The sequence below is a fragment of the Aulonocara stuartgranti genome, assembly GCF_965226115.1.
Source record: "Aulonocara stuartgranti genome assembly, chromosome: 4".
In the NCBI taxonomy this organism is placed as follows: Eukaryota; Metazoa; Chordata; class Actinopteri; order Cichliformes; family Cichlidae; genus Aulonocara; species Aulonocara stuartgranti.
In genome coordinates, this window is record NC_138942.1 from 127916 (window position 1) to 155542 (window position 27627).

Below are 27627 nucleotides of genomic sequence, written 5' to 3' on the forward strand. Positions count from 1 at the left end.
GTTCTCTGGTGAGTTCAGGTACATCTGTAACTTCAAGTGGAATAGTTGCATGTGAGTTAAAAATTTTCTATAATACCAAAAAAAAAAAAAAAAAAAGACAAAATACTGACGTTTTTGTCGAATAATCTGTCTGACATGAGGGATAATATAGCATTTGCATTTTAACTAAAAGACTCGCGCACTGACACTATGGGCACATTTTTAGAAATCTATTTAATTCCACAGAAAGGTTAGCCACTTTAGTGTTTCACTTGTGACCTATGAAGTACCCCCGAAATTGTATCATATTAAACAACAACAACAACAATAACAACAACAATAAACACTCGAGGACTTTAAAGAGTTTAATTTTTTCCGAGGTTTGAGAGCGCTCACCCCGGCTCGGGGCTCCACAGATGTGCTGGATGAGAGCTCCTTGCTGCAGACTGCAGCGGAGTGTTTGACAGTCAAACTTGAAACAGTCTTTGGAACTGAAACGGTCTCTGCCAACACGAACACATACCCCAAACAGTTCGGTAAATATGTACAGTTTCTCGCAGCTTCAGTTTTCAGCAGCTACCAGAACTTGCCTACCGTCTGCATCCTCCCAGCAGCCTCGCACTTCATCTGCGGGCAGTACTTGCGTGTGTGAGCGCTGTCACCGGTGGCTTCGCAGATCGGGCAAGTGTAGTTCCGGAGGACGGGGCAGAAAACTATCCCGTCGTCTGATTTGAGCTTGTGAGATAGGTACACCCTCGGAGTCTCCCCGTTCTGCTTGCATAAGCGGCAGTAGTCCGAGGATGAGGCGCTGCTGCTGGTGTCCGACGCGCTGCTGGTCGGACTGGACTGTGATGAGTTTTTGGAGGATTTCTTCCCCCGAGTGGAAGTGTGGACCTTACTCCAAGGGGGCGCTTGTCCCTTCTTTGGACGCTCGGTGTCTCGGTTATCAACCTCACGGTTGCTGCACAGTTTCTCGAACACTTGGCTCAGATTCATGTAGTCGTGCCACATGTTAAAGCTGTCCCCACCAGTGAGGATCGAGTTCTGGACCTCCAGTTGTCTCGGCATTGTGGTCATTTTTTGGCAGAAGTAAAACTGAGAGTGTGTTTGGAGCGCCTCATATTTATAGCTCACTGAAGAAGGTTTTAAAATGCAACAATGTTCGGAGATAGAGAGAAAAAAAAAAGAACTTTGGTGCAGGTGCAGGTGCAGTCTTTTATGTAGCTTTCTGGTGACCTTAAAAGAACCTTTACGAAGCCCGTTGACAGGCCTTTAATCGAATGATCGGTTGGTTGATTGATAACAGAAAAAAAGGACACATAAGATGGACATAAAGGACTGAAAACACCAAGAGCAAAATATTGCATCGCACTCATTTATGTAGTTTATTTTTAGATTAGATAATTTTGCAAAATAACGCAGCAAAATAAATAATAAGAGCCGGGATGTGCAGACTATTTAGCACTGAAAAAACTCCGTCCATGTGAACAGAATCAGGTGTTACCTTACCTGTTGATTAAATATCAAGACTATTTAGCAATAAGCTTACTTTAAAGGCTCGTAATAGGTGAACTGTCTTGGTATAGTTGAGTCACGCAGAGTTCATGGTCCATGTTGTGTTACTTGTTGTTTGTGTGTGTGTGTGTGTGTGTGTCACCCGATGACCCCTGGCGCCGGAGCGTCTAGACTACATTAGAGATGTGTCACAGCAAAGAGCCGCACCTGCGCTCAAAGAGAGCACATACATAGAGGTGAGGTATGAGGATAAATGGATAGATGCGGTCCTTTTTCGAAGCTGAGCGCACAGTTGTATTTCCTGCACAATCACACACGAAGTGAGGCTGTGTTTATGCCGGTTATACCATGAATATACACCCTGCAGGCACCACTTGTTTGTCAAACTGTTTATGAAGCAAAAGTCACATTTCTGTTTATTTACAAAGCAAAAAGAAGGGGGGAAAGAGGCGTAGGAGGGGGTGGAGCGTGCGCACTAGCATACCGGCGACGGCTGTTTCCTTTCACTAAAAGGAAAAAAATAATAAAATGTGTACTTCACGTTACGGTTGAAACTGGTTTTTTTTTTTTTTTGTTTTTTTTTTTTATAGAAACAATTTTTGCTCATAACCAATTGACAGGGGATTTCTTAAAATCACCCCGCAGTTCTTCAGCTGAGACACCTGAGTTAGAAAACACAAACACTGCAGCTGTCTTTAACTCGCGAGGGCAGTCATGGACGCAAGACCTGCGTCTCATCACTGCTGCTTTGTGAATGTCTGTCTGTGAAAAGCGCTTAATAAATAAAGTTTACTTACTTACTTACTTACTGAGCCTGCAGTTCAGAAATTTAACCATTAGATGGAGTCATTGCCAAAGCAATGACTCCATCTAATTGCTATGACTTTTGGTGTTTATTTTGGACCTTAACTCGCCCCACAGTTTTGAGACAAGGTTCACATATGATATATCATTGTGTGCGGCTGGAGCTGGAATGAGTTGCTATGACTTTTGGTGTTTATTACTTCTATAGTTTTTTAAATATGAATATTTTAATGCAAGTTTTTTCCCATTGAAATGAATGGAGAACAAGAAAACTTCATTTGTGGTGTGCTGGCTCACTCTAGTGGTATGTCGGGAGTAATGGAGGCGGCCGCTGTGTCCCTGTGGTTGGCATACTTGTCAGATATCGACAAATCCTACACTACAGACCAGTTGACAGCGTGCAATAACCCAGCCGATTCATTCGTCTTTACACTACCTCACAATCGACTCAACGGTGAGTTATTTGTTTGTTTTGTTTTCTCACAATTAATGTAAAGCCAAGGTATATATCAACGGCGGGGGGACGCTTTTATTTTGTATAACTACCGGAAGTAGTTCCTGTGTACTGAGCTAGCTGGGTAGCTAGCGCCGCGTCGCTTAAAAAGCAGCCGGGCTTGTCTTAAACTTAAGAGGCTGACACTCGCTAAACCACCCGATCGCTCGCCAAGCGACAGACGTCCATGTGTTCAACAACAGACACACGTCATTCCCCTTCGTGGTCTAAACCAATCAGAGATAGTCGGGGCGGGACCTCTGTCCGTGGTCGAGCTGGACGTGGAGGTGGATAGAGACGGGTGAGTAGCTTGAATGAAGCGATATCGATTCATTAAATCCTGAATTGAATGAATATAAATGTGTTTTACCAGAAACGCCAGAATCTCAGGTTAAAGCTCACAAAACTATTTCAACAACAACCAGCAAATGAGAGCAGGAAACGCATTCCACACGAAGACGTAAACAGAGCGGACCGACGCATCAGAATTAGCTTAGTCGGCGTGGGGGCTAATATCATCCTTAATTCCTTCTTACTTTTGCTGTTTTGCTTCCAACACGATAAAACCCACAGCTGTGCGTGAACTGTGAGAGAAACTTCAAGAAAAGTTTCCCATCTCAAACATGTGTTTTCTGCATTACTCATTCGCTTATTACCCATCAGTCTACCGTTGTTTACAGCGCTGGCGGCCGCTGTCTTTTCTTTCCTTTGTAAATGACGTCGGATAATAAAGCTTAATTTCTGCTGTTTAATACTGAAGAAATGTAAACTTTTTCAAATTAGGTATAATTGCAGAATATTTTTAAGGTTATCTGCTATAAAATCCATGCCAGGAAAATCTCCTTTATGTTTTTATTTTTTTATTTTTTTATTCTCAGTTACTTTGACACAACGGCATGTGCTGTGATGGTCACATCTCTGATAAAGTTTAGTGTCAGTACTGATAAATGATCAGAATTATAAGATCTCTCACTTTCTGAGTAAAAATTGCACCAAATCGAATCTGGATTATGTGGATTATAGAAATCAGTGATGATACACAGTGTGTGTGTGTGTGTGTGTGTGTGTGTGTGTGTGTGTGTGTGTGTGTGTGCTTTGGTGTGTGTGCTTTGGTGTGTGTGTGTGTGTGTGTGTGACAGAGAGAGAGAGAGTGACACTTGCTGTGTATTTAAGAAACAAACGCTCAAAGAAACCAAACAGAATGACACAGGCAGAAAGACACTGTTTTATTTTGGTAACCAATGATGCATTTCTTCTCCGCTTGTACAGTGCACCCTGAAGCCGTGTGTGGACCAGGAGATCAGCAGAACAGGAACCACAGAGCGTCAGCGGCAGACATCCAAGCTGCACAGGGCACACGCAGCACCAGGCAGAATTAATGACGTCCCTGATCCACAGCTCAAGCCCAGCCACCCGCTGCCTCCTCGCCGCCTCCTCCCGGGACCTTCAAGGACCACCCACCAGCCACTGGTACACATTCCAATCTTACACAATGGCCCCAGCATCACAGGGCATCTCCTGACATTAAAATCTATCCTGATTTCTGTTGTTTTTCCCTCATCTCTGAGCCGCTGAGTGTGAGTGTGTGTGTGTGTGTGTGTGTGTGTGTGTGTGTGTGTGTGTGTGTGTGTGTGTGTGTCTCTCTCTCTTTTACACAAAAAACACATGTCAGTTGTTAAGGAAAATGTTATAAAACACTTCTTCAGTAAAGACTCAGAGAAGAGAAACACACAGAACTTCTTGCTAGCAAGGGCAGCCTCCACTCTAAGAGACTCCAGTGAGAGAACTGCCCCGGTCTTTATTTTATACTCCATTGAGTGTGTGTGTGTGTGTGTGTGTGTGTGTGTGTGTGTGGTGACAGAGAGAGAGAGAGAGAGAGAGAGACAGAGAGAGAGAGAGAGAGAGAGAGAGGGAGAGATACAAAGGAATGTAATTCAAATTTTGCACTTCAGACCTTACAGTGTGTGTGTGTGTGTGTGTGTGTGTGTGTGTGTGTCTGTCTTTTACACAAAAAATGCACTTGCAACAACTTTAATATGGAATGTACTGGACTTCCCAGCTAGGCGCCCTCCTGTGGATGACAGGTGCAATTGATTGTCAAAAGCAGATATCTAACAGCTTCTGACACTTTGTACCGCATTGAGCCAGCAGAGGGAGCCCCCCTGGTTCAATCCCAGTTGCACAGCAGTTGTGACCAGCTTCTGTCTGTGTGCTTTGGTGTGTGTGAGTGTGTGTGTGTGTGTGTGTGTTGACAGAGAGAGAGAGAGAGAGAGAGAGAGAGAGAGAGAGAGGGAGAGATACAAAGGAATGTAATTCAAATTTTGCACTTCAGACCTTACTGTGTGTGTGTGTGTGTGTGTGTGTGTGTGTGTGTGTGTGTGTGTGTCTGTCTTTTACACAAAAAATGCACTTGCAACAACTTTAATATGGAATGTACTGGACTTCCCAGCTAGGCGCCCTCCTGTGGACGACAGGTGCAATCCCAGTTGCACAGCACTTGACCAGCTTCTGTGTGTGTGTGTGTGTGTGTGACAGACAGACAGACAGACAGACAGAGAGGGAGATTCAAAGCATCAGGACCAGGAGATGACACAGTGCTCCAAAGGCCTGGTTCTGCTGCCTCCTCCTCCACCCACCTGCTGCAGACGCTTCTGTGAAGGGAAACTGCTACATGTTATGTCACCGATCCCTGCCATGCTGCGTGTCGAACGACCCGGCAGGGCCTGCTGAGTACAGTGGTGGTGGACCCAGGCCCTCTGCACCTTCCTTTCTCCGACTGGGACCGTTTTGTCCCATCCTTTTTGGTCCGATTCGCCATATCTCCAGAACCGAAGAAGCCATCGGCGTGGCCTCTTCGCCACAGCGTCCGGCACCCACCAAAACCCCCACCTAGACACCAACATCAGCCCTCTACACCTCTTACTTTTTCAGTTATTCCACTTTTGTCCCATCCTCTCCTGGCTTTTTCCCCATAACCTATCATTTAAGCCTCATCATACCTGCCGTGGGCCACTGGAGGGAGACAAATCACCATGCACTAAAATTCAAATTTTGCACTGCAAACCTCACAGTGTCTGTGTCTGTGTGTGTGTGTGTGTGTGTGTGTGTGTGTGCGCGCTTTGGTGTGTGTGTGTGTGTGTGTGTGTGTGCGCGCTTTGGTGTGTGTGCTTTGGTGTGTGTGTGTGTGTGTGACAGAGAGAGAGAGAGAGAGAGTGACACTTGCTGTGTATTTAAGAAACAAACGCTCAAAGAAACCAAACAGAATGACACAGGCAGAAAGACACTGTTTTATTTTGGTAACCAATGATGCATTTCTTATCCCCTTGTACAGGGCCTTTTATGACAGGAACAGGAACCACAGAGCGTCAGCCGCACACATCGAAGCTGCACAGGGCACACGCGGCACCACGCAGAATAAATGACGTTCCTGGGCCAAGGCCGAAGCCCAGCCACCCGCTGCCTCCTCGCCGCCTCCTCCCGGGACCTTCAAGGACCACCCACCAGCCACTGGTACACATTCCAATCTTACACAATGGCCCCAGCATCACAGGGCATCTCCTGACATTAAAATCTATCCTGATTTCTGTTGTTTTTCCCTCATCTCTGAGCCGCTGAGTGTGAGTGTGTGTGTGTGTGTGTGTGTGTGTGTGTGTGTGTGTGTGTGTGTGTGTGTCTCTCTCTCTTTTACACAAAAAACACATGTCAGTTGTTAAGGAAAATGTTATAAAACACTTCTTCAGTAAAGACTCAGAGAAGAGAAACACACAGAACTTCTTGCTAGCAAGGGCAGCCTCCACTCTAAGAGACTCCAGTGAGAGAACTGCCCCGGTCTTTATTTTATACTCCATTGAGTGTGTGTGTGTGTGTGTGTGTGTGTGTGTGTGTGTGTTGACAGAGAGAGAGAGAGAGAGAGAGAGACAGAGAGAGAGAGAGAGAGAGAGAGAGGGAGAGATACAAAGGAATGTAATTCAAATTTTGCACTTCAGACCTTACAGTGTGTGTGTGTGTGTGTGTGTGTGTGTGTGTTGACAGAGAGAGAGAGAGAGAGAGAGAGACAGAGAGAGAGAGAGAGAGAGAGAGAGAGGAGAGATACAAAGGAATGTAATTCAAATTTTGCACTTCAGACCTTACAGTGTGTGTGTGTGTGTGTGTGTGTGTGTGTGTGTGTCTGTCTTTTACACAAAAAATGCACTTGCAACAACTTTAATATGGAATGTACTGGACTTCCCAGCTAGGCGCCCTCCTGTGGATGACAGGTGCAATTGATTGTCAAAAGCAGATATCTAACAGCTTCTGACACTTTGTACCGCATTGAGCCAGCAGAGGGAGCCCCCCTGGTTCAATCCCAGTTGCACAGCAGTTGTGACCAGCTTCTGTCTGTGTGCTTTGGTGTGTGTGAGTGTGTGTGTGTGTGTGTGTGTTGACAGAGAGAGAGAGAGAGAGAGAGAGAGAGAGAGAGAGAGAGAGAGGGAGAGATACAAAGGAATGTAATTCAAATTTTGCACTTCAGACCTTACTGTGTGTGTGTGTGTGTGTGTGTGTGTGTGTGTGTGTGTGTGTGTGTCTGTCTTTTACACAAAAAATGCACTTGCAACAACTTTAATATGGAATGTACTGGACTTCCCAGCTAGGCGCCCTCCTGTGGACGACAGGTGCAATCCCAGTTGCACAGCACTTGACCAGCTTCTGTGTGTGTGTGTGTGTGTGTGTGTGTGTGTGTGTGTGTGTGTGACAGACAGACAGACAGACAGACAGAGAGGGAGATTCAAAGCATCAGGACCAGGAGATGACACAGTGCTCCAAAGGCCTGGTTCTGCTGCCTCCTCCTCCACCCACCTGCTGCAGACGCTTCTGTGAAGGGAAACTGCTACATGTTATGTCACCGATCCCTGCCATGCTGCGTGTCGAACGACCCGGCAGGGCCTGCTGAGTACAGTGGTGGTGGACCCAGGCCCTCTGCACCTTCCTTTCTCCGACTGGGACCGTTTTGTCCCATCCTTTTTGGTCCGATTCGCCATATCTCCAGAACCGAAGAAGCCATCGGCGTGGCCTCTTCGCCACAGCGTCCGGCACCCACCAAAACCCCCACCTAGACACCAACATCAGCCCTCTACACCTCTTACTTTTTCAGTTATTCCACTTTTGTCCCATCCTCTCCTGGCTTTTTCCCCATAACCTATCATTTAAGCCTCATCATACCTGCCGTGGGCCACTGGAGGGAGACAAATCACCATGCACTAAAATTCAAATTTTGCACTGCAAACCTCACAGTGTCTGTGTCTGTGTGTGTGTGTGTGTGCGCGCTTTGGTGTGTGTGTGTGTGTGTGTGTGTGTGCGCGCTTTGGTGTGTGTGCTTTGGTGTGTGTGTGTGTGTGTGTGTGTGACAGAGAGAGAGAGAGAGAGAGTGACACTTGCTGTGTATTTAAGAAACAAACGCTCAAAGAAACCAAACAGAATGACACAGGCAGAAAGACACTGTTTTATTTTGGTAACCAATGATGCATTTCTTATCCCCTTGTACAGGGCCTTTTATGACAGGAACAGGAACCACAGAGCGTCAGCCGCACACATCGAAGCTGCACAGGGCACACGCGGCACCACGCAGAATAAATGACGTTCCTGGGCCAAGGCCGAAGCCCAGCCACCCGCTGCCTCCTCGCCGCCTCCTCCTGGGACCTTCAAGGACCACCCACCAGCCACTGGTACACATTCCAATCTTACACAATGGCCCCAGCATCACAGGGCATCTCCTGACATTAAAATCTATCCTGATTTCTGTTGTTTTTCCCTCATCTCTGAGCCGCTGAGTGTGAGTGTGTGTGTGTGTGTGTGTGTGTGTGTGTGTGTGTGTGTGTGTGTGTCTCTCTCTCTTTTACACAAAAAACACATGTCAGTTGTTAAGGAAAATGTTATAAAACACTTCTTCAGTAAAGACTCAGAGAAGAGAAACACACAGAACTTCTTGCTAGCAAGGGCAGCCTCCACTCTAAGAGACTCCAGTGAGAGAACTGCCCCGGTCTTTATTTTATACTCCATTGAGCGTGTGTGTGTGCGTGTGTGTGTGTGTGTGTGTGTTGACAGAGAGAGAGAGAGAGAGACAGAGAGAGAGAGAGAGAGGGAGAGATACAAAGGAATGTAATTCAAATTTTGCACTTCAGACCTTACAGTGTGTGTGTGTGTGTGTGTGTGTGTGTGTGTGTGTGTGTGTGTGTGTGTGTGTGTGTTGACAGAGAGAGAGAGAGAGAGAGAGACAGAGAGAGAGAGAGAGAGAGAGAGAGAGGGAGAGATACAAAGGAATGTAATTCAAATTTTGCACTTCAGACCTTACAGTGTGTGTGTGTGTGTGTGTGTGTGTGTGTCTGTCTTTTACACAAAAAATGCACTTGCAACAACTTTAATATGGAATGTACTGGACTTCCCAGCTAGGCGCCCTCCTGTGGATGACAGGTGCAATTGATTGTCAAAAGCAGATATCTAACAGCTTCTGACACTTTGTACCGCATTGAGCCAGCAGAGGGAGCCCCCCTGGTTCAATCCCAGTTGCACAGCAGTTGTGACCAGCTTCTGTCTGTGTGCTTTGGTGTGTGTGAGTGTGTGTGTGTGTGTGTGTGTGTTGACAGAGAGAGAGAGAGAGAGACAGAGAGAGAGAGAGAGAGAGAGAGAGAGAGAGAGGGAGAGATACAAAGGAATGTAATTCAAATTTTGCACTTCAGACCTTACTGTGTGTGTGTGTGTGTGTGTGTGTGTGTGTGTGTGTCTGTCTTTTACACAAAAAATGCACTTGCAACAACTTTAATATGGAATGTACTGGACTTCCCAGCTAGGCGCCCTCCTGTGGACGACAGGTGCAATCCCAGTTGCACAGCACTTGACCAGCTTCTGTGTGTGTGTGTGTGTGTGTGTGACAGACAGACAGACAGACAGACAGAGAGGGAGATTCAAAGCATCAGGACCAGGAGATGACACAGTGCTCCAAAGGCCTGGTTCTGCTGCCTCCTCCTCCACCCACCTGCTGCAGACGCTTCTGTGAAGGGAAACTGCTACATGTTATGTCACCGATCCCTGCCATGCTGCGTGTCGAACGACCCGGCAGGGCCTGCTGAGTACAGTGGTGGTGGAATCGGCCCGATCGGACACTCCTATCTGCCACTTTGACCTTTTTATTCCGTCAAATTTGGACCCATTTACACCAAGTCCAGAACCGTTGGTGCTATCGACATGGGGTCTTCACCAGGGTGTCCGGAGCACCCCGAAACCCCCCCGTAGACACCACTTTCATCCCTCTACGACACTTACTTTCCCAGTTATTCCATTTTATTCCGTCAAGCTCTGGCTATTACCCCCTAACCTAACCTAACCAACCCTCATCATACCTGCATTTGTCCACTGGAGGGAGACAAAAACACCAAGCTCTGAGATTCAAATTTTGAACTGCAGACCTCACAGTGTCTGTGTGTGTGTGTGTGTGTGTGTGTGTGTGTGTGTGTGTGTGTGTGTGTGTGTGTGTGTGTGTGTGTGACAGAGAGAGAGAGAGAGTGACACTTGCTGTGTATTTAAGAAACAAACGCTCAAAGAAACCAAACAGAATGACACAGGCAGAAAGACACTGTTTTATTTTGGTAACCAATGATGCATTTCTTCTCCCCTTGTACAGTACACCCTGAAGCCGTGTGTGGACCAGGAGATCAGCAGAACAGGAACCACAGAGCGTCAGCGGCAGACATCCAAGCTGCACAGGGCACACGCAGCACCAGGCAGAATTAATGACGTCCCTGATCCACAGCTCAAGCCCAGCCACCCGCTGCCTCCTCGCCGCCTCCTCCCGGGACCTTCAAGGACCACCCACCAGCCACTGGTACACATTCCAATCTTACACAATGGCCCCAGCATCACAGGGCATCTCCTGACATTAAAATCTATCCTGATTTCTGTTGTTTTTCCCTCATCTCTGAGCCTGTGAGTGTGAGTGTGTGTGTGTGTGTGTGTGTGTGTGTGTGTGTGTGTGTGTCTCTCTCTCTTTTACACAAAAAACACATGTCAGTTGTTAAGGAAAATGTTATAAAACACTTCTTCAGTAAAGACTCAGAGAAGAGAAACACACAGAACTTCTTGCTAGCAAGGGCAGCCTCCACTCTAAGAGACTCCAGTGAGAGAACTGCCCCGGTCTTTATTTTATACTCCATTGAGCGTGTGTGTGTGCGTGTGTGTGTGTGTGTGTGTGTGTTGACAGAGAGAGAGAGAGAGAGAGAGAGGGAGAGATACAAAGGAATGTAATTCAAATTTTGCACTTCAGACCTTACAGTGTGTGTGTGTGTGTGTGTGTGTGTGTGTGTGTGTGTGTGTGTGTGTGTGTGTGTGTGTGTGTGTGTGTGTGTTGACAGAGAGAGAGAGAGAGAGAGAGAGAGAGGGAGAGATACAAAGGAATGTAATTCAAATTTTGCACTTCAGACCTTACTCTGTGTGTGTGTGTGTGTGTGTGTGTGTGTGTGTGTGTGTGTGTGTGTGTGTGTGTGTCTGTCTTTTACACAAAAAATGCACTTGCAACAACTTTAATATGGAATGTACTGGACTTCCCAGCTAGGCGCCCTCCTGTGGATGACAGGTGCAATTGATTGTCAAAAGCAGATATCTAACAGCTTCTGACACTTTGTACCGCATTGAGCCAGCAGAGGGAGCCCCCCTGGTTCAATCCCAGTTGCACAGCAGTTGTGACCAGCTTCTGTCTGTGTGCTTTGGTGTGTGTGAGTGTGTGTGTGTGTGTGTGTGTGTGTTGACAGAGAGAGAGAGAGAGAGACAGAGAGAGAGAGAGAGAGAGGGAGAGATACAAAGGAATGTAATTCAAATTTTGCACTTCAGACCTTACTGTGTGTGTGTGTGTGTGTGTGTGTGTGTGTGTGTGTGTGTGTGTGTCTGTCTTTTACACAAAAAATGCACTTGCAACAACTTTAATATGGAATGTACTGGACTTCCCAGCTAGGCGCCCTCCTGTGGACGACAGGTGCAATCCCAGTTGCACAGCACTTGACCAGCTTCTGTGTGTGTGTGTGTGTGTGTGTGTGTGTGTGTGTGTGTGTGTGTGTGTGACAGACAGACAGACAGACAGACAGAGAGGGAGATTCAAAGCATCAGGACCAGGAGATGACACAGTGCTCCAAAGGCCTGGTTCTGCTGCCTCCTCCTCCACCCACCTGCTGCAGACGCTTCTGTGAAGGGAAACTGCTACATGTTATGTCACCGATCCCTGCCATGCTGCGTGTCGAACGACCCGGCAGGGCCTGCTGAGTACAGTGGTGGTGGACCCAGGCCCTCTGCACCTTCCTTTCTCCGACTGGGACCGTTTTGTCCCATCCTTTTTGGTCCGATTCGCCATATCTCCAGAACCGAAGAAGCCATCGGCGTGGCCTCTTCGCCACAGCGTCCGGCACCCACCAAAACCCCCACCTAGACACCAACATCAGCCCTCTACACCTCTTACTTTTTCAGTTATTCCACTTTTGTCCCATCCTCTCCTGGCTTTTTCCCCATAACCTATCATTTAAGCCTCATCATACCTGCCGTGGGCCACTGGAGGGAGACAAATCACCATGCACTAAAATTCAAATTTTGCACTGCAAACCTCACAGTGTCTGTGTCTGTGTGTGTGTGTGTGTGTGTGTGTGTGTGTGTGCGCGCTTTGGTGTGTGTGTGTGTGTGTGTGCGCGCTTTGGTGTGTGTGCTTTGGTGTGTGTGTGTGTGTGTGTGTGACAGAGAGAGAGAGAGAGAGAGTGACACTTGCTGTGTATTTAAGAAACAAACGCTCAAAGAAACCAAACAGAATGACACAGGCAGAAAGACACTGTTTTATTTTGGTAACCAATGATGCATTTCTTATCCCCTTGTACAGGGCCTTTTATGACAGGAACAGGAACCACAGAGCGTCAGCCGCACACATCGAAGCTGCACAGGGCACACGCGGCACCACGCAGAATAAATGACGTTCCTGGGCCAAGGCCGAAGCCCAGCCACCCGCTGCCTCCTCGCCGCCTCCTCCCGGGACCTTCAAGGACCACCCACCAGCCACTGGTACACATTCCAATCTTACACAATGGCCCCAGCATCACAGGGCATCTCCTGACATTAAAATCTATCCTGATTTCTGTTGTTTTTCCCTCATCTCTGAGCCGCTGAGTGTGTGTGTGTGTGTGTGTGTGTGTGTGTGTGTGTGTGTGTGTGTGTCTCTCTCTCTTTTACACAAAAAACACATGTCAGTTGTTAAGGAAAATGTTATAAAACACTTCTTCAGTAAAGACTCAGAGAAGAGAAACACACAGAACTTCTTGCTAGCAAGGGCAGCCTCCACTCTAAGAGACTCCAGTGAGAGAACTGCCCCGGTCTTTATTTTATACTCCATTGAGCGTGTGTGTGTGTGTGTGTGTGTGTGTGTGTGTGTGTGTGTCTCTTTTACACAAAAAATACATGTGAGTGCACTTGCAACAACTTTTAATATGCAATGTACAGGACTTGCTTGCTAGGCGCCATCCTGTGGACCAAACATGCAATTGAAAGATGTTATTTTCGCCGGTATAACACCTTCTGACACTTTGTACCGCATTGAGCCAGCAGAGGGAGCACCTCTTGTTCAATCCCAGTGGCACAGCAGCTGCTCTGCTTCTGTGTGTGTGTGTGTGTGTGTGTGTGTGTGTGTGTGACAGAGAGACAGACAGAGAGAGAGAGAGAGAGAGACACTTGCTGTGTATTTAAAAAACAAGCGCTCAAACAAACCAAAGAGAACGACAGAGGCAGAAAGACACTGTTTTTTTTGTGGTAACCCATGAGGTCTTGCTATCGAATTGTACAGTGCATCCTGAAGCAAGGCCGAGCAGATGACATAGTGCTCCACAGGCCTGCTTCTGGTGCCTGCTCCTGTACCAACCTGCTGCAGAAACAGAAAAAGACAAGAAGTCACGTAAGATAAAACAAAGAAAATAATGTAAATACACACGGAAAGGATTTAAAGGAAGGGGGTGCCATAAACAAAAGTACAGTGAACAAAGGACGGGATGTCAAAAAAGACAGGGGGTGCCATAAAAAGATAAAGAGACAATCCTAATAAATGTATCTGACTCCAGCAATTTGCACTAAAATTTCTAGAAAGCTGGTTTTCTTTCTCCTGCTCGCCTTGTCTGAATATGGAGTAAACACAGAAAGACAAGAAAAAACAAGGGGAAAACAAAGAGAAAAATAGTAAGAAAACTAAAGATATGAAAGACAAGAAGTCACGTAAAATAGAAAGAAAAGCAGAAAAAGAAAAAGACAAGAAGTCAGAAAAAGAAAAGGACAAGCAGTCAACTTAAAAAAGCCCAAGTGGGAGGAGCTAACAAGAGTATAAAAGGCCAAGAGAGGCAAACAGAAAACAGAGAGACAAAGACAAGACACACTGGGTCGGCCTGAAGAAGGCAAAAACATGCCGAAACGTCGCGAACGGCCCAGTGAATGCTAAATGTGCACTAAAACCCTAGATATGGGCAATTTTTTGAACCAGGGCAGGGACACCACCACCCGGCCCCATCGATGGCCCGTGCACCTCAGGCTACCAGCTTGCTGGTGGCCTGATTCTTTTCTTAACACCTAACCAGCCAGTGCCTCGTGGGGTTGGGGGTGCCCCTGCCCTCTATCTTACCCTAACCCTAACCACAGGGGGGTCCCTAACACAAAAAACGAAGACAAGAAGTCACGTAAGAAAGAAAAACAAGTAGAAAAAGAAAAAGACAAGAAGTCACGTACAAGAAAGAAAGATAAGCAGAAAAAGCAAAAGACAAGAAGTCACGTACAAGAGAGAAAGACAAGTAGTCAGAAAAAGAAAAAGACAAGAAGTCACGTACAAGAAAGAAAGATAAACAGAAACAGAAAAAGACAAGAAGTCACGTAAGATAAAACAAAGAAAATAATGTAAATACACACGGAAAGGATTTAAAGGAAGGGGGTGCCATAAACAAAAGTACAGTGAACAAAGGACGGGATGTCAAAAAAGACAGGGGGTGCCATAAAAAGATAAAGAGACAATCCTAATAAATGTATCTGACTCCAGCAATTTGCACTAAAATTTCTAGAAAGCTGGTTTTCTTTCTCCTGCTCGCCTTGTCTGAATATGGAGTAAACACAGAAAGACAAGAAAAAACAAGGGGAAAACAAAGAGAAAAATAGTAAGAAAACTAAAGATATGAAAGACAAGAAGTCACGTAAAATAGAAAGAAAAGCAGAAAAAGAAAAAGACAAGAAGTCAGAAAAAGAAAAGGACAAGCAGTCAACTTAAAAAAGCCCAAGTGGGAGGAGCTAACATGAGTATAAAAGGCCAAGAGAGGCAAACAGAAAACAGAGAGACAAAGACAAGACACACTGGGTCGGCCTGAAGAAGGCAAAAACATGCCGAAACGTCGCGAACGGCCCAGTGAATGCTAAATGTGCACTAAAACCCTAGATATGGGCAATTTTTTGAACCAGGGCAGGGACACCACCACCCGGCCCCATCGATGGCCCGTGCACCTCAGGCTACCAGCTTGCTGGTGGCCTGATTCTTTTCTTAACACCTAACCAGCCAGTGCCTCGTGGGGTTGGGGGTGCCCCTGCCCTCTATCTTACCCTAACCCTAACCACAGGGGGGTCCCTAACACAAAAAACGAAGACAAGAAGTCACGTAAGAAAGAAAAACAAGTAGAAAAAGAAAAAGACAAGAAGTCACGTACAAGAAAGAAAGATAAGCAGAAAAAGCAAAAGACAAGAAGTCACGTACAAGAGAGAAAGACAAGTAGTCAGAAAAAGAAAAAGACAAGAAGTCACGTACAAGAAAGAAAGATAAACAGAAACAGAAAAAGACAAGAAGTCACGTAAGATAAAACAAAGAAAATAATGTAAATACACACGGAAAGGATTTAAAGGAAGGGGGTGCCATAAACAAAAGTACAGTGAACAAAGGACGGGATGTCAAAAAAGACAGGGGGTGCCATAAAAAGATAAAGAGACAATCCTAATAAATGCTTCTGGCGTAGGATCTTGGTGCGGCCGTTTGCCTGGTAGGTGTGTTTGGCTATGATGGCAGCCTTGGGCACAACAATGCGGGAGCAGGTGTTCTCAAACTTCGCATTGATGCAGATCTCTTCGCCTTCACAGAATCCACGCCGGTCAATTTTTGCATTCAATGACACCTGACCGTCAGGGATGAACATGCAGGTGACTTTCTTCTCGGAGGGTCAGCGCTCGTTTGCATGTATTAGCTCTAGAATTGCCACAGTTATCCAAGTAACGGATGAGCGATCAAAGGAACCATAACTGATTTAATGAGCCATTCACAGTTTCACTGTACCGGCCGCGTGTACTTAGACCTGCATGGCTTAATCTTTGAGACAAGCATATGCTACTGGCAGGATCAACCAGGTAGCCCCTCAGGCGGCGGCAGCGGCGCGCACGCACGCGCTCGCTCGCTCGCTCGGGGCTACTGAGCCCTGTCGACCAGGGCGAGGCTTTCCGGATGCACGTGTGGACCGGGGCGAGGGTTCGAGAAACCGTGTTTGCCGGACGGGGCCCCGTCGCCCTCGCGGGGTGGGCAAACTCTGGGTTTGCCTACCCACTCTGCGACGAGGCCCGCCGTGGTATGACCACCGGGACGGACCGGGCGTCTCGGTCTCGCTACCGAGCGATCGCGTCTGGCGGGGGGGGGGAAGCGTGGGGAGGACAGGGCGGGGTCCGAGAACCACCACCCCCTTCGACCTTCGCGCTGTAACCCCCGGCCAGCGCTAGAGGCGAGCCTGCGGGCCGGAGGAGCTGACCGCCCGAAGGCGCCGGCGAAGGTGCCGGGCCCGGCGGCAGCCCTCTGATGGCAGGCCACGTTTGCCAGTCGATCGGGGTGGGAGGGCACAACCCTAGAAAAAAACTTACCTGTTAAAATAAAGCCTGTATAAAGGAAAGAAAAAACTTACCTGTTAAAATAAAGCCTGTATAAAGGAAAGAAACAAAAAGGAAAACACTTATTCACCTGGGCTCGACTGAAGAAGGCACTTCTATGCCGAAACGTCTCGCGATAGCCCATTAGCTCTCAAACCCAAGACATGGGTAATTTTTGGAACCGCCGGGCAGGGTCTCCACCTCCCGGCCCCCATTGATGGACAGTGCACTCAGGCCCTTGGTGGCCTGTTATCACCTAAACCCTAACCCCCTAACCAGACCCCCCTCCCCTCCGGCGGCCGGACATGCTGAAGTGTATCCCCCTGTGGCGCTGCAACCGCCACGTCGAGTCGGTGGACAAGCGGCATTGCAACTTGCAGACGGTTCCTGATGAAATATTTCGATACAGCCGCAGTTTGGAGGAGCTTCTCCTTGATGCCAATCAACTCAAAGAGCTACCAAAGCCTTTCTTCAGACTACTGAACCTCCGGAAACTTGGCCTGAGCGACAATGAGATCCAGAGACTCCCGCCTGAGGTGGCTAACTTCATGCAACTGGTGGAATTGGACATCTCCAGGAACGATATTTCTGAGATCCCAGAGAGCATTAAGTTTTGCAGGGCCTTGGAGATTGCAGACTTCAGTGGAAACCCCCTCTCCAGATTGCCGGATGGTTTCACTGAACTCCGAGCGCTCGCTCACCTGGCCCTCAATGATGTGTCATTACAGATGTTGCCCAATGACATTGGAAATTTGGCCAACCTGGTGACGTTGGAGCTCAGGGAGAACCTGTTGAAGTCTCTGCCCATGTCGCTCTCTTTCCTGGTGAAACTGGAACAGCTGGACCTGGGCAGCAATGAACTGGAAGTTTTGCCGGATACCCTCGGCGCTCTCCCCAACCTAAGGGAGCTGTGGCTGGACCGTAACCAATTGTCCTCATTACCACCAGAGCTGGGAAACCTTCGTAGGTTGGTGTGTCTGGATGTGTCGGAGAATCGTCTGGAGGAGCTCCCGTCAGAGCTGAATGGCCTCCTGGCTCTCACAGACCTGCTGCTCACACAGAACCTGCTGGAGGTCGTCCCGGACAGCATAGGGTCTCTGAAACAGCTGTCCATCCTGAAGGTGGACCAGAACAGACTGACCCATCTGACTGATTCAATAGGCGAGTGTGAAAACCTCACAGAACTTGTCCTGACGGAGATAAGAAAGATCTAACCCAAGACATGGGTAATTTTTGGACCCGCTGGGCAGGGTCTCCACCTCCCGGCCCCCATTGATGGACAGTGCACTCAGGCCCCTGAAAGGGTGGCCTGCTATCACCATAATCCTAACCAGCCCGTGCCTCGTGGGGGTGGGAGATGCCCCTGCCTGGCCCTAAAACCCTAACCCTAACCAGGGGGGGGGTTACAAGAAGTGCAGAGCTAGAACTAGTGTGGCTCCACTACACAGTCAGGACTGTAAAGTTAAGAAACCACTAATTCAGACTCAGGCCTTATATTTTCTGTTCTTTGTGTCAGGACAAGAAGTGAAAAGTTGTTGGGTGGAAAAAGGAATGAATGAATACATGACTTTTGCACACAGATCTCATTAACACACAAAACACATCCCATCTGAGGCCAGACAAATGTGGACTGTGAAGGCTCTCTATTGCACATTTAACTGTTGTCAAAGTAACAGCTGAAAAAAATATATTTTGCTGTACCACTAGTGTAAAAAGTGAAATTAAAAAAGGAAAAAAGAAGAAGAAGAAAGGCAACCATTCAGTAGTTCTTGCCCTTTAAGGCTAATCAAAAATGGTGGAAATGTGCTTTTCCTCTCACACTTGACTTGTTGTAGTATGTTTGAATATGAGAAAATCATTAAAAAAAAGTTTTTGGGAGATGCAAAATCCATAAAAAAAAGGAGTAAAAAAAGCCTAAGTAAAAGGAAGAAAAATTAAAAGAAATGCTTACCTGCAATACCTGAAGAAAAAGGAGAGAAAAAAGTTAGAAAAAAGTGCTTACCTGCAAACCCTAAATAAAAGGAATTAAAGAAATGCTTACCTGCAACCCTAAAGGAAAAAACCTGTATAAAAGGAAGAAAAAAGTGCTTACCTGCAAAAACCTAAGTAAAAGGAATGTAAAAACTTAAATAAATGGCGGTGAAAATTAAAAGAAATACTTACCTGTAAAACCTGTATAAAAGGGAGAGAAAAACACTTACCTGCAACCAGTACTGACCTGAGCCAGCCTGAGGAAGGCACTACGATGCCGAAACGTCGCGATGGCTCATTGCAGATCGAACCCAAGACATGGGTAATTTTTGGACCCGCTGGGCAGGGTCTCCACCTCCCGGCCCCCATTGATGGACAGTGCACTCAGGCCCCTGAAAGGGTGGCCTGCTATCACCATAATCCTAACCCCCTAACCAGACCCCCCTCCCCTCCGGCGGCCGGACATGCTGAAGTGTATCCCCCTGTGGCGCTGCAACCGCCACGTCGAGTCGGTGGACAAGCGGCATTGCAACTTGCAGACGGTTCCTGATGAAATATTTCGATACAGCCGCAGTTTGGAGGAGCTTCTCCTTGATGCCAATCAACTCAAAGAGCTACCAAAGCCTTTCTTCAGACTACTGAACCTCCGGAAACTTGGCCTGAGCGACAATGAGATCCAGAGACTCCCGCCTGAGGTGGCTAACTTCATGCAACTGGTGGAATTGGACATCTCCAGGAACGATATTTCTGAGATCCCAGAGAGCATTAAGTTTTGCAGGGCCTTGGAGATTGCAGACTTCAGTGGAAACCCCCTCTCCAGATTGCCGGATGGTTTCACTGAACTCCGAGCGCTCGCTCACCTGGCCCTCAATGATGTGTCATTACAGATGTTGCCCAATGACATTGGAAATTTGGCCAACCTGGTGACGTTGGAGCTCAGGGAGAACCTGTTGAAGTCTCTGCCCACGTCGCTCTCTTTCCTGGTGAAACTGGAACAGCTGGACCTGGGCAGCAATGAACTGGAAGTTTTGCCGGATACCCTCGGCGCTCTCCCCAACCTAAGGGAGCTGTGGCTGGACCGTAACCAGTTGTCCTCATTACCACCAGAGCTGGGAAACCTTCGTAGGTTGGTGTGTCTGGATGTGTCGGAGAATCGTCTGGAGGAGCTCCCGTCAGAGCTGAATGGCCTCCTGGCTCTCACAGACCTGCTGCTCACACAGAACCTGCTGGAGGTCGTCCCGGACAGCATAGGGTCTCTGAAACAGCTGTCCATCCTGAAGGTGGACCAGAACAGACTGACCCATCTGACTGATTCAATAGGCGAGTGTGAAAACCTCACAGAACTTGTCCTGACGGAGATAAGAAAGATCTAACCCAAGACATGGGTAATTTTTGGACCTGCTGGGCAGGGTCTCCACCTCCCGGCCCCCATTGATGGACAGTGCACTCAGGCCCCTGGTGGCCTGCTATCACCATAATCCTAACCCAGGAGGGAAGGACCGCGCATTCCTCGGTCCCCCCCAGGGGGGACGGGGCCGTAACCAACGCCCTAACCCTAATGATGCGGGTGTCCGCGCTGAAGCTTCTGGGTCTGGGCTGCGCCAAGGTGGAGTACGCTAAAGGCAAGCAGCGGTGCCGACAGGAGGCCGAGTACCTCAGACATGAAACGGTCCTGCGGCTGCAAGACCAGCCCACAGACTCTGACGGCTCTGTGGTGTTGAGACCTGGCAACAAGTACGAGTACACGTTTGGATTCGAGCTCCCTCAGCAAGGGCAACTGGTGTCGTCATACAAGGGGAAGTTCGGCTACGTCCAGTACTGTGTCAAAGCCCTGATGGAGAGGCCGCAGCAGCCCGTGCTAGAGTGCAAGAAATGTTTCGAGGTGGAGGAGCCACTGGATGTCAACACCCCAGACCTGCTGTCTCCAGCAGGTGGCATGAAGCAGAAGAAAGTCACCTGCATGTTCATCCCTGACGGTCCCTGGGTACTGGAAGGCTGGTGCGTTCATAAAGATGGGACTGTGAGGCGGAGGAGGAGTTCAACGGCAATGCTCGCATGCTGCCGGTCGGCTGAAGTCCACCAGTGGGAACCGTGGAACTGTGGTCCACCTGTTAAGGACCAAACTTGAAAACAGGCAGAAGGTCTGAACTCCAGAGGAGGTTGGATGGAGAAGTAAAGGCACGAGTGTGGAGGTGGACTGAAATGTTGGTCGTTTGTTATGTCAGCTGCCTTCAACCTGCTTCATCGCTTATGAGTCTTCCTGCTCGTGCTCCTCAGACCAGAGATGTTGAGGCCCGATGGCACAGTGATATGCTGCATTTCTGAATAAGCTGCCCTTTCCAGAGACTCTCCATTTACAGCCACTATGACTTTGTTACTGGGCCGAGCACTGGCCTGCTGTGGCACCGTGGCTTTTTCTCATTGCACTCCAAGACTGTATTTTTACAGGACTACTCAAAAGGAAACATCCTTTTACCAGTCCACTCAGTTTGCATCGCTGTTACGAAATTGTTGGGAACACTGTTGCTTTTCAGAATCACAGCATGTAAATTTCTTCCTTAAATGTCAGTAGTGTTACCAGTGTTTGAAAAAAGTCCTTTATTCCTATATTGTTGCTTTTGACTCTCCTACTGCCCAGAAGACTCTGTTCAACTGAACAATGTTTTTGATGTGGAGATATGCAACTTCCACCAGTCACCACAGCTTGGTGACTGGTGCTAATTACTGCGAGTGCCGTCCATACCACACGCTCTCGATGGAACGCACTTTATCTGAGGATCCTTGTATCTGATCTGCAGTTGTCCCAGGCAACATTTCATTTAAGAGTTCCACTTCTGTGAATTCACAACTTCTGTTCTTTCAGGGCGCAGGGAAATCACTGTTAATGACTCATTTGTGAGAAAATATGTTTGTAATACGCTCTTGATACGTGCAGATGTTTTTGTATGAAAGCCGAGGGGAGAATATAAAAGGCGGAGCTCACACAGGAGCTCATTTTCCACTCGGCACTCGATGAGAGCACATCTCTGCCAGTCCAACTGTTGCCAGCTAACCTAGCTTACAGTTTTCTGTGTGCCACACCTGAAGAAGACCGTGTACGGTCGAAACGTTGTGTTTTTTGTGTTTATTTTTAAATAAACAGTTTTTTTTGGCACACCTTCTTTTGTTGTTTACTGTTTTTACGTGACTTTTTCCTTTCCACATTTTGGAAAGCGTTTTTTGTTCACATTAAAATTAAATAAATATTTTTTGAAGCACATTTAATTTTTTTTGGAAAAAAGAAAAGAAGAAAAAAATTCTGGACGCCATGGACGACGGCTGGACGGTGGTACGCTATGGCCGCCGCCGCCAACGTGACCGCCAAGTCTTCTGGGACGGGTACGGAGGGCCGCAGGGAGGGATGGACCGTGCACGCTCCTTTTCCTTTCGGAGAAGGGATTATCTTCCCCACCCTAACCCATTTTAGTCCTTCCTCAAATGAGAAGACGTAAAAGATGGAGCTTCATATTTTAGAGCACAGCTTGAAAGTGGCGAGTATAGAGAAAGAAGGGATCCAGATTTGCACTCACGGATTAATAAAACTCGCCTTCCTGGCCTCCAAAACAAGATGCAAGTTTTTCAGTTTGACAGAGACTCCAGAGGACTATACCATCATCGTCGACGAGGAAGGATTTAAAGAGCTGCCCCAGTCGGAGCACATCAGCGTTGCCGACGCCACGTGGGTGGCCCTTAACGTGGTGTCAGGAGGTAGCAACACATCCACTTCACAACCCATAGGAGTCACCAAAATCGCTAAATCAGTCATCGCACCACTGGCCGACCACAACATTTCTGTTTTCATGCTGTCGACGTATCAGACGGACTTCATCCTGGTTCGAGAGCGAGACCTCCCGATGGTCATGCACACTCTGTCTTCCGAATTCACTTTGTTTCGAGTGGTCAACGGGGAGACTGTTGCTGCTCACAATCTGGGGGTGACCAATGGCTTTGTGAAACCAAAACTAGTGCCCCGTCCTATCATTCACCCCTTATCCAGTCATAAGAAACAGAAAACGTACAAGTTGTGAAATAAGAAAAAGAAAAACGTACAAGTTGAGAAATGGAAGAAACACGTAAAAGCCGTAGAACTGGAAAGGACAAATGAGAAGGGGGTGCCAGAGAGGAAAAATACAGGACGGGATGTCAATAAAGCAGGGGGTGCCATTTAAAAATTAAAAATATAAACAGAATGAAAAAGTTAAAGAAAGAATAAGAAAAAGAAAACGTACAAGTTGAGAAATAAGAAAAGAAAACGTACAAGTTGAGAAATATAAGAAAGTTAAAGAACAAACAGAGAAACAGAAATATAAAGAAAAGAAAGAAAGAATAAGAAAAAGAACACGTACAAGTTGAGAAATAAGAAAAGAAAACGTACAAGTTGAGAAATAGAAGAAAGTTAAAGAACAAACAGAGAAACAGAAATATAAAGAAAAGAAAGAAAACAGAAAGCCCAAAGTGGGTGGAGACAGAGAGTATATAAAAGCCGAGACAGGCAAGAAACAGAAACAGAAGACACGTTGGGCCAGCTTGAAAAAGGCACAAATACGCCGAAACGTCGCGAAGGCCCAACGATGCGCATTGGCCAATTATCACCCTATATGGGCAATTTTTTGAACGGGGGACGTCTGCCCACTTCATTCGTCGTGAGCGTGCCCTTTCCTCATCCCTAACCAACCCTAATCATACCTGCATTTGTCCACTGGAGGGAGACAAAAACACCAAGCTCTGAGATTCAAATTTTGAACTGCAGACCTCACAGTGTCTGTGTGTGTGTGTGTGTGTGTGCGCGCGCTTTGGTGTGTTTGCTTTGGTGTGTGTGTGTGTGTGTGTGTGTGTGACAGAGAGAGAGAGAGAGAGAGTGACACTTGCTGTGTATTTAAGAAACAAACGCTCAAAGAAACCAAACAGAATGACACAGGCAGAAAGACACTGTTTTATTTTGGTAACCAATGATGCATTTCTTCTCCGCTTGTACAGTACACCCTGAAGCCGTGTGTGGACCAGGAGATCAGCAGAACAGGAACCACAGAGCGTCAGCGGCAGACATCCAAGCTGCACAGGGCACACGCAGCACCAGGCAGAATTAATGACGTCCCTGATCCACAGCTCAAGCCCAGCCACCCGCTGCCTCCTCGCCGCCTCCTCCCGGGACCTTCAAGGACCACCCACCAGCCACTGGTACACATTCCAATCTTACACAATGGCCCCAGCATCACAGGGCATCTCCTGACATTAAAATCTATCCTGATTTCTGTTGTTTTTCCCTCATCTCTGAGCCGCTGAGTGTGTGTGTGTGTGTGTGTGTGTGTGTGTGTGTGTGTGTGTGTCTCTCTCTCTTTTACACAAAAAACACATGTCAATTGTTAAGGAAAATGTTATAAAACACTTCTTCAGTAAAGACTCAGAGAAGAGAAACACACAGAACTTCTTGCTAGCAAGGGCAGCCTCCACTCTAAGAGACTCCAGTGAGAGAACTGCCCCGGTCTTTATTTTATACTCCATTGAGCGTGTGTGTGTGTGTGTGTGTGTGTGTGTGTGTGTGTTGACAGAGAGAGAGAGAGACAGAGAGAGAGAGAGAGAGAGAGAGAGAGAGGGAGAGATACAAAGGAATGTAATTCAAATTTTGCACTTCAGACCTTACTGTGTGTGTGTGTGTGTGTGTGTGTGTGTGTGTGTGTTGACAGAGAGAGAGAGAGAGAGAGGGAGAGATACAAAGGAATGTAATTCAAATTTTGCACTTCAGACCTTACTGTGTGTGTGTGTGTGTGTGTGTGTGTGTCTGTCTTTTACACAAAAAATGCACTTGCAACAACTTTAATATGGAATGTACTGGACTTCCCAGCTAGGCGCCCTCCTGTGGACGACAGGTGCAATCCCAGTTGCACAGCACTTGACCAGCTTCTGTGTGTGTGTGTGTGTGTGTGTGACAGACAGACAGACAGACAGACAGACAGAGAGGGAGATTCAAAGCATCAGGACCAGGAGATGACACAGTGCTCCAAAGGCCTGGTTCTGCTGCCTCCTCCTCCACCCACCTGCTGCAGACGCTTCTGTGAAGGGAAACTGCTACATGTTATGTCACCGATCCCTGCCATGCTGCGTGTCTAACGACCCGGCAGGGCCTGCTGAGTACAGTGGTGGTGGAATCGGCCCGATCGGACACTCCTATCTGCCACTTTGACCTTTTTATTCCGTCAAATTTGGACCCATTTACACCAAGTCCAGAACCGTTGGTGCTATCGACATGGGGTCTTCACCAGGGTGTCCGGAGCACCCCGAAACACCCCCGTAGACACAACTTTCATCCCTCTACGACACTTACTTTCCCAGTTATTCCATTTTATTCCGTCAAATTCTGGCTATTACCCCCTAACCCTAACCAACCCTAATCATACCTGCATTTGTCCACTGGAGGGAGACAAAAACACCAAGCTCTGAGATTCAAATTTTGAACTGCAGACCTCACAGTGTGTGTGTGTGTGTGTGTGTGTGTGTGTGTGTGTGTGTGTGTGTGTGTACGCGGTTTACGTGTGTAATTTTGCTTATGTTGACAAATATCCTAATGCAGCTGTAGTCTGCTGAAAAAAAAGGTGCTTTTATGTTATACATATATAAATATAAAAATCTCAGCCCCAGTCGGCAATGTGGATCATCGAACAGTGCCCCTACTTTAAAGAAACACTTTTCTAATCAGGCCACAGATGCTGTCTTAGTATTATTTTGTTTCAACGCTCCTTTTATGTCTTAATTTCAGACCCATACATATATTCATTTGAAGTTTGCTTTAACTGATCAGAGCTGTAGATGCTCCCTAAAGCAGCTCTTATGTGTAAATCTTATGTAGCTCCTCCTTTGTGTTCACTGGTTATTCTGAAGCCAAAGTTTCACCAAGTCGTGGGTTTGAGCACGGACCAAAGATGTGCGTATTTTAATAAGCTTTTACAAGAAGAAATTAACCAAATGCGGACAGATTCCCTAATTTATATGCAACTCTTTCCACTTGTATTAACATTTTCCTGCTGTACACGTCTTCTTAGTGTAGTATTTAAGACAGTAGATGCTTTGTAAAGATAATAGTCCAGTACTGTCTGCTACACTGCCCCATGCAATATAACCAGCCTAATTTTCATTTTTTTTTCTCACCATGGAAGGCCTTGACAAGTCATTGCAGTCTGCCCTGTATCCTGCTCAGAAGCAGGTCTTTGCTTTTTCTACTGCAGCTGCAGGCAGCTCCAAGCTGTATGAAAAGGAAAGAAGAAAAATCAAACTACACGTTTTTTCTTTGTATTACGCTTGTTTGTATGTTGCATGGTACCTTTCTATTTGTGTATAGTTAATTGCACTATTGTTTGTTTTGAAACTAACTTGAGAGTGCAATAAAAAAACTATAAATACTGTATGTAATTAATAAAATTTTTACCATATTGTCTTTGGTGCTGTTTTTCAGCCTCATCTATCCTTTTTTATTTTGAGAAATGTACGTATGTGGTGCCCAGACTTGTGAAGCATTAGGACTATTGTCTTCCTGTAGTTTTGAGGTAACTCAGTTGTGCTGTTAGTGCCAACGCTTTTTACTGGTTTATAAGAATAGCTGGTTGAACAAGTAATGCCAACTGTCTTTGTTGCCCTGTGGTTATGCGCCGTTTAATTAGTAAACCCAAGATGGGCAATTTTTTGAACTGGGGCAGGGGTACCACCATCCTGTCCCACGGTGGAGAGTGCATCTCAAGGAACCGGCGATTGCTGGTTCCCTGATCTTTTTTCAACACCCTAACCCTTTACCACAGACGTGGAGTCAGGACCCGCTGTTCACTTTCAGTCAGTACACTGAAAATGAGTTTCATCAGACTAACCACAAATGTACGACAGTCAAGAACTTCTGCAGCTCTGAGCCAAGTTTCCTAAACAGTCTGCAGTATGAGGAGGACGAGTTCTTTAGAAAACTGATAGCTGCAGAAGGACAAACCTCAACTCAAAAATCTTTAAAACGCCTTCATTCTTCTCATATGATTAATGAGAAGGAAAACGGGACACCACTGTCTTATAATTCCCCAGGAACAAACTCCTCTTTCTCTCATTTCAGACCTGTTTCAAATCATAAGCAGACACAACCAAAAACCGGCTCACCTAATCAAACCAAATCCTAACTTTAAGCCACTATCCAGTCCTGTCCCCCTTCTCTCCTCATACCACCCACAGTTCAGACCCCACCTCAGGCCCCTTACTGCCTGAGGAGGGGTCTGAAGTATTTTCCAGCCTTATAAAGAAAGGGAAGACTGAAGTGGCAGACTGTCATGCAAAAAGCGAGCATCTCCTCCTTGCACTGCTTACAGTCAAATGACAAAATATGTGAACTCTTTTTAAACAGGAAAAAGGAAGAAATTGTACACCAGAGGGGGCAAGAAGGAGAAAACTTGAATATAAACTCAAAAGAAAAACCGCTGTTCCTTCCCTCCCCCAGAAGGCAGTAGAATATCATCATGTTAAATGCCACTTTTGGGGGGGGGGGGGGGGGGGGGGTAAAATTACTTGACAAATATGTTTCTCTTTTTTGTTATTTCGTCCCTCTTTGTTACAGCTACAGGAGGACAATAAACAGAAGAAGGAGAGCGGCACCAAAGAGGCGAAAAAACGAAAGAGCGCACCACCTCCTGACACCACATCCACAAAGAAGTCCAAATGTACCTCCAGTGCTGAGGGGGACGACAAGGAGGTTTTTCTCCTCCCTGTTCGTGGGCGTGAGCGTTACGAGATGTTGAAGAAGATCAATGACGGTTTGGAGCTGCTTGACAAGGACAGCAAAAGCAAGTCAAAGGTCTCAGTGAAGCATGAGGTTCCCGTGCCCTCCAGTGGAAAGAGGCTGCTCCAGAGAGGAGAGAGGAGTGACAGCGACTAAGATGCCCATCACC

The 27627-nt window shown here is 46.9% G+C and overlaps 6 protein-coding genes across 6 annotated transcripts; 5 read left to right on the forward strand and 1 right to left on the reverse strand.

The window, feature by feature from the left end:
• Nucleotides 1–27: 27 nt before the first annotated feature.
• LOC309705576 (uncharacterized protein) lies at nt 28–15993 on the reverse strand (the record flags this gene model as incomplete). The annotated part of the gene is made up of 3 exons (XM_082531499.1): nt 28–1249; nt 13627–13706; nt 15838–15993. The coding sequence occupies 3 exons, from the start codon at nt 15991–15993 to the stop codon at nt 556–558; spliced, it is 930 nt and encodes a 309-aa protein (XP_082387625.1). The 3' UTR covers nt 28–555.
• On the forward strand, nt 2605–25010 carry LOC309705578 (uncharacterized protein; the record flags this gene model as incomplete). Its single annotated transcript, XM_082531501.1, has 8 exons — nt 2605–2752; nt 3032–3092; nt 3670–3724; nt 4061–4261; nt 10446–10646; nt 23696–23896; nt 24653–24770; nt 24979–25010. The coding sequence occupies 8 exons, from the start codon at nt 2605–2607 to the stop codon at nt 25008–25010; spliced, it is 1017 nt and encodes a 338-aa protein (XP_082387627.1).
• Nucleotides 16963–18042, forward strand: LOC309704898 (uncharacterized protein). Its single transcript, XM_082530387.1, has one exon. The coding sequence runs from the start codon at nt 17014–17016 to the stop codon at nt 17920–17922; it is 909 nt and encodes a 302-aa protein (XP_082386513.1). The 5' UTR covers nt 16963–17013; the 3' UTR covers nt 17923–18042.
• LOC309704897 (uncharacterized protein) lies at nt 18113–20155 on the forward strand. The gene has a single exon (XM_082530386.1). The coding sequence runs from the start codon at nt 19144–19146 to the stop codon at nt 20050–20052; it is 909 nt and encodes a 302-aa protein (XP_082386512.1). The 5' UTR covers nt 18113–19143; the 3' UTR covers nt 20053–20155.
• LOC309704899 (thioredoxin-interacting protein-like) lies at nt 20217–21759 on the forward strand. The gene has a single exon (XM_082530388.1). It carries the CDS (start codon nt 20238–20240, stop codon nt 20805–20807), a length of 570 nt encoding a protein of 189 aa, XP_082386514.1. The 5' UTR covers nt 20217–20237; the 3' UTR covers nt 20808–21759.
• On the forward strand, nt 22024–23036 carry LOC309705812 (cytosolic arginine sensor for mTORC1 subunit 2-like). The gene has a single exon (XM_082531801.1). It carries the CDS (start codon nt 22174–22176, stop codon nt 22744–22746), a length of 573 nt encoding a protein of 190 aa, XP_082387927.1. The 5' UTR covers nt 22024–22173; the 3' UTR covers nt 22747–23036.
• Nucleotides 25011–27627: the final 2617 nt, after the last annotated feature.

Coding starts and splice junctions, on each gene's coding strand:
- LOC309704899 (XM_082530388.1), top strand. CDS start 20,238: ATGATGCGGGTGTCCGCGCTGAAGCTTCTGGGTCTGGGCTGCGCCAAG.
- LOC309704898 (XM_082530387.1), top strand. CDS start 17,014: ATGCTGAAGTGTATCCCCCTGTGGCGCTGCAACCGCCACGTCGAGTCG.
- LOC309704897 (XM_082530386.1), top strand. CDS start 19,144: ATGCTGAAGTGTATCCCCCTGTGGCGCTGCAACCGCCACGTCGAGTCG.
- LOC309705812 (XM_082531801.1), top strand. CDS start 22,174: ATGGAGCTTCATATTTTAGAGCACAGCTTGAAAGTGGCGAGTATAGAG.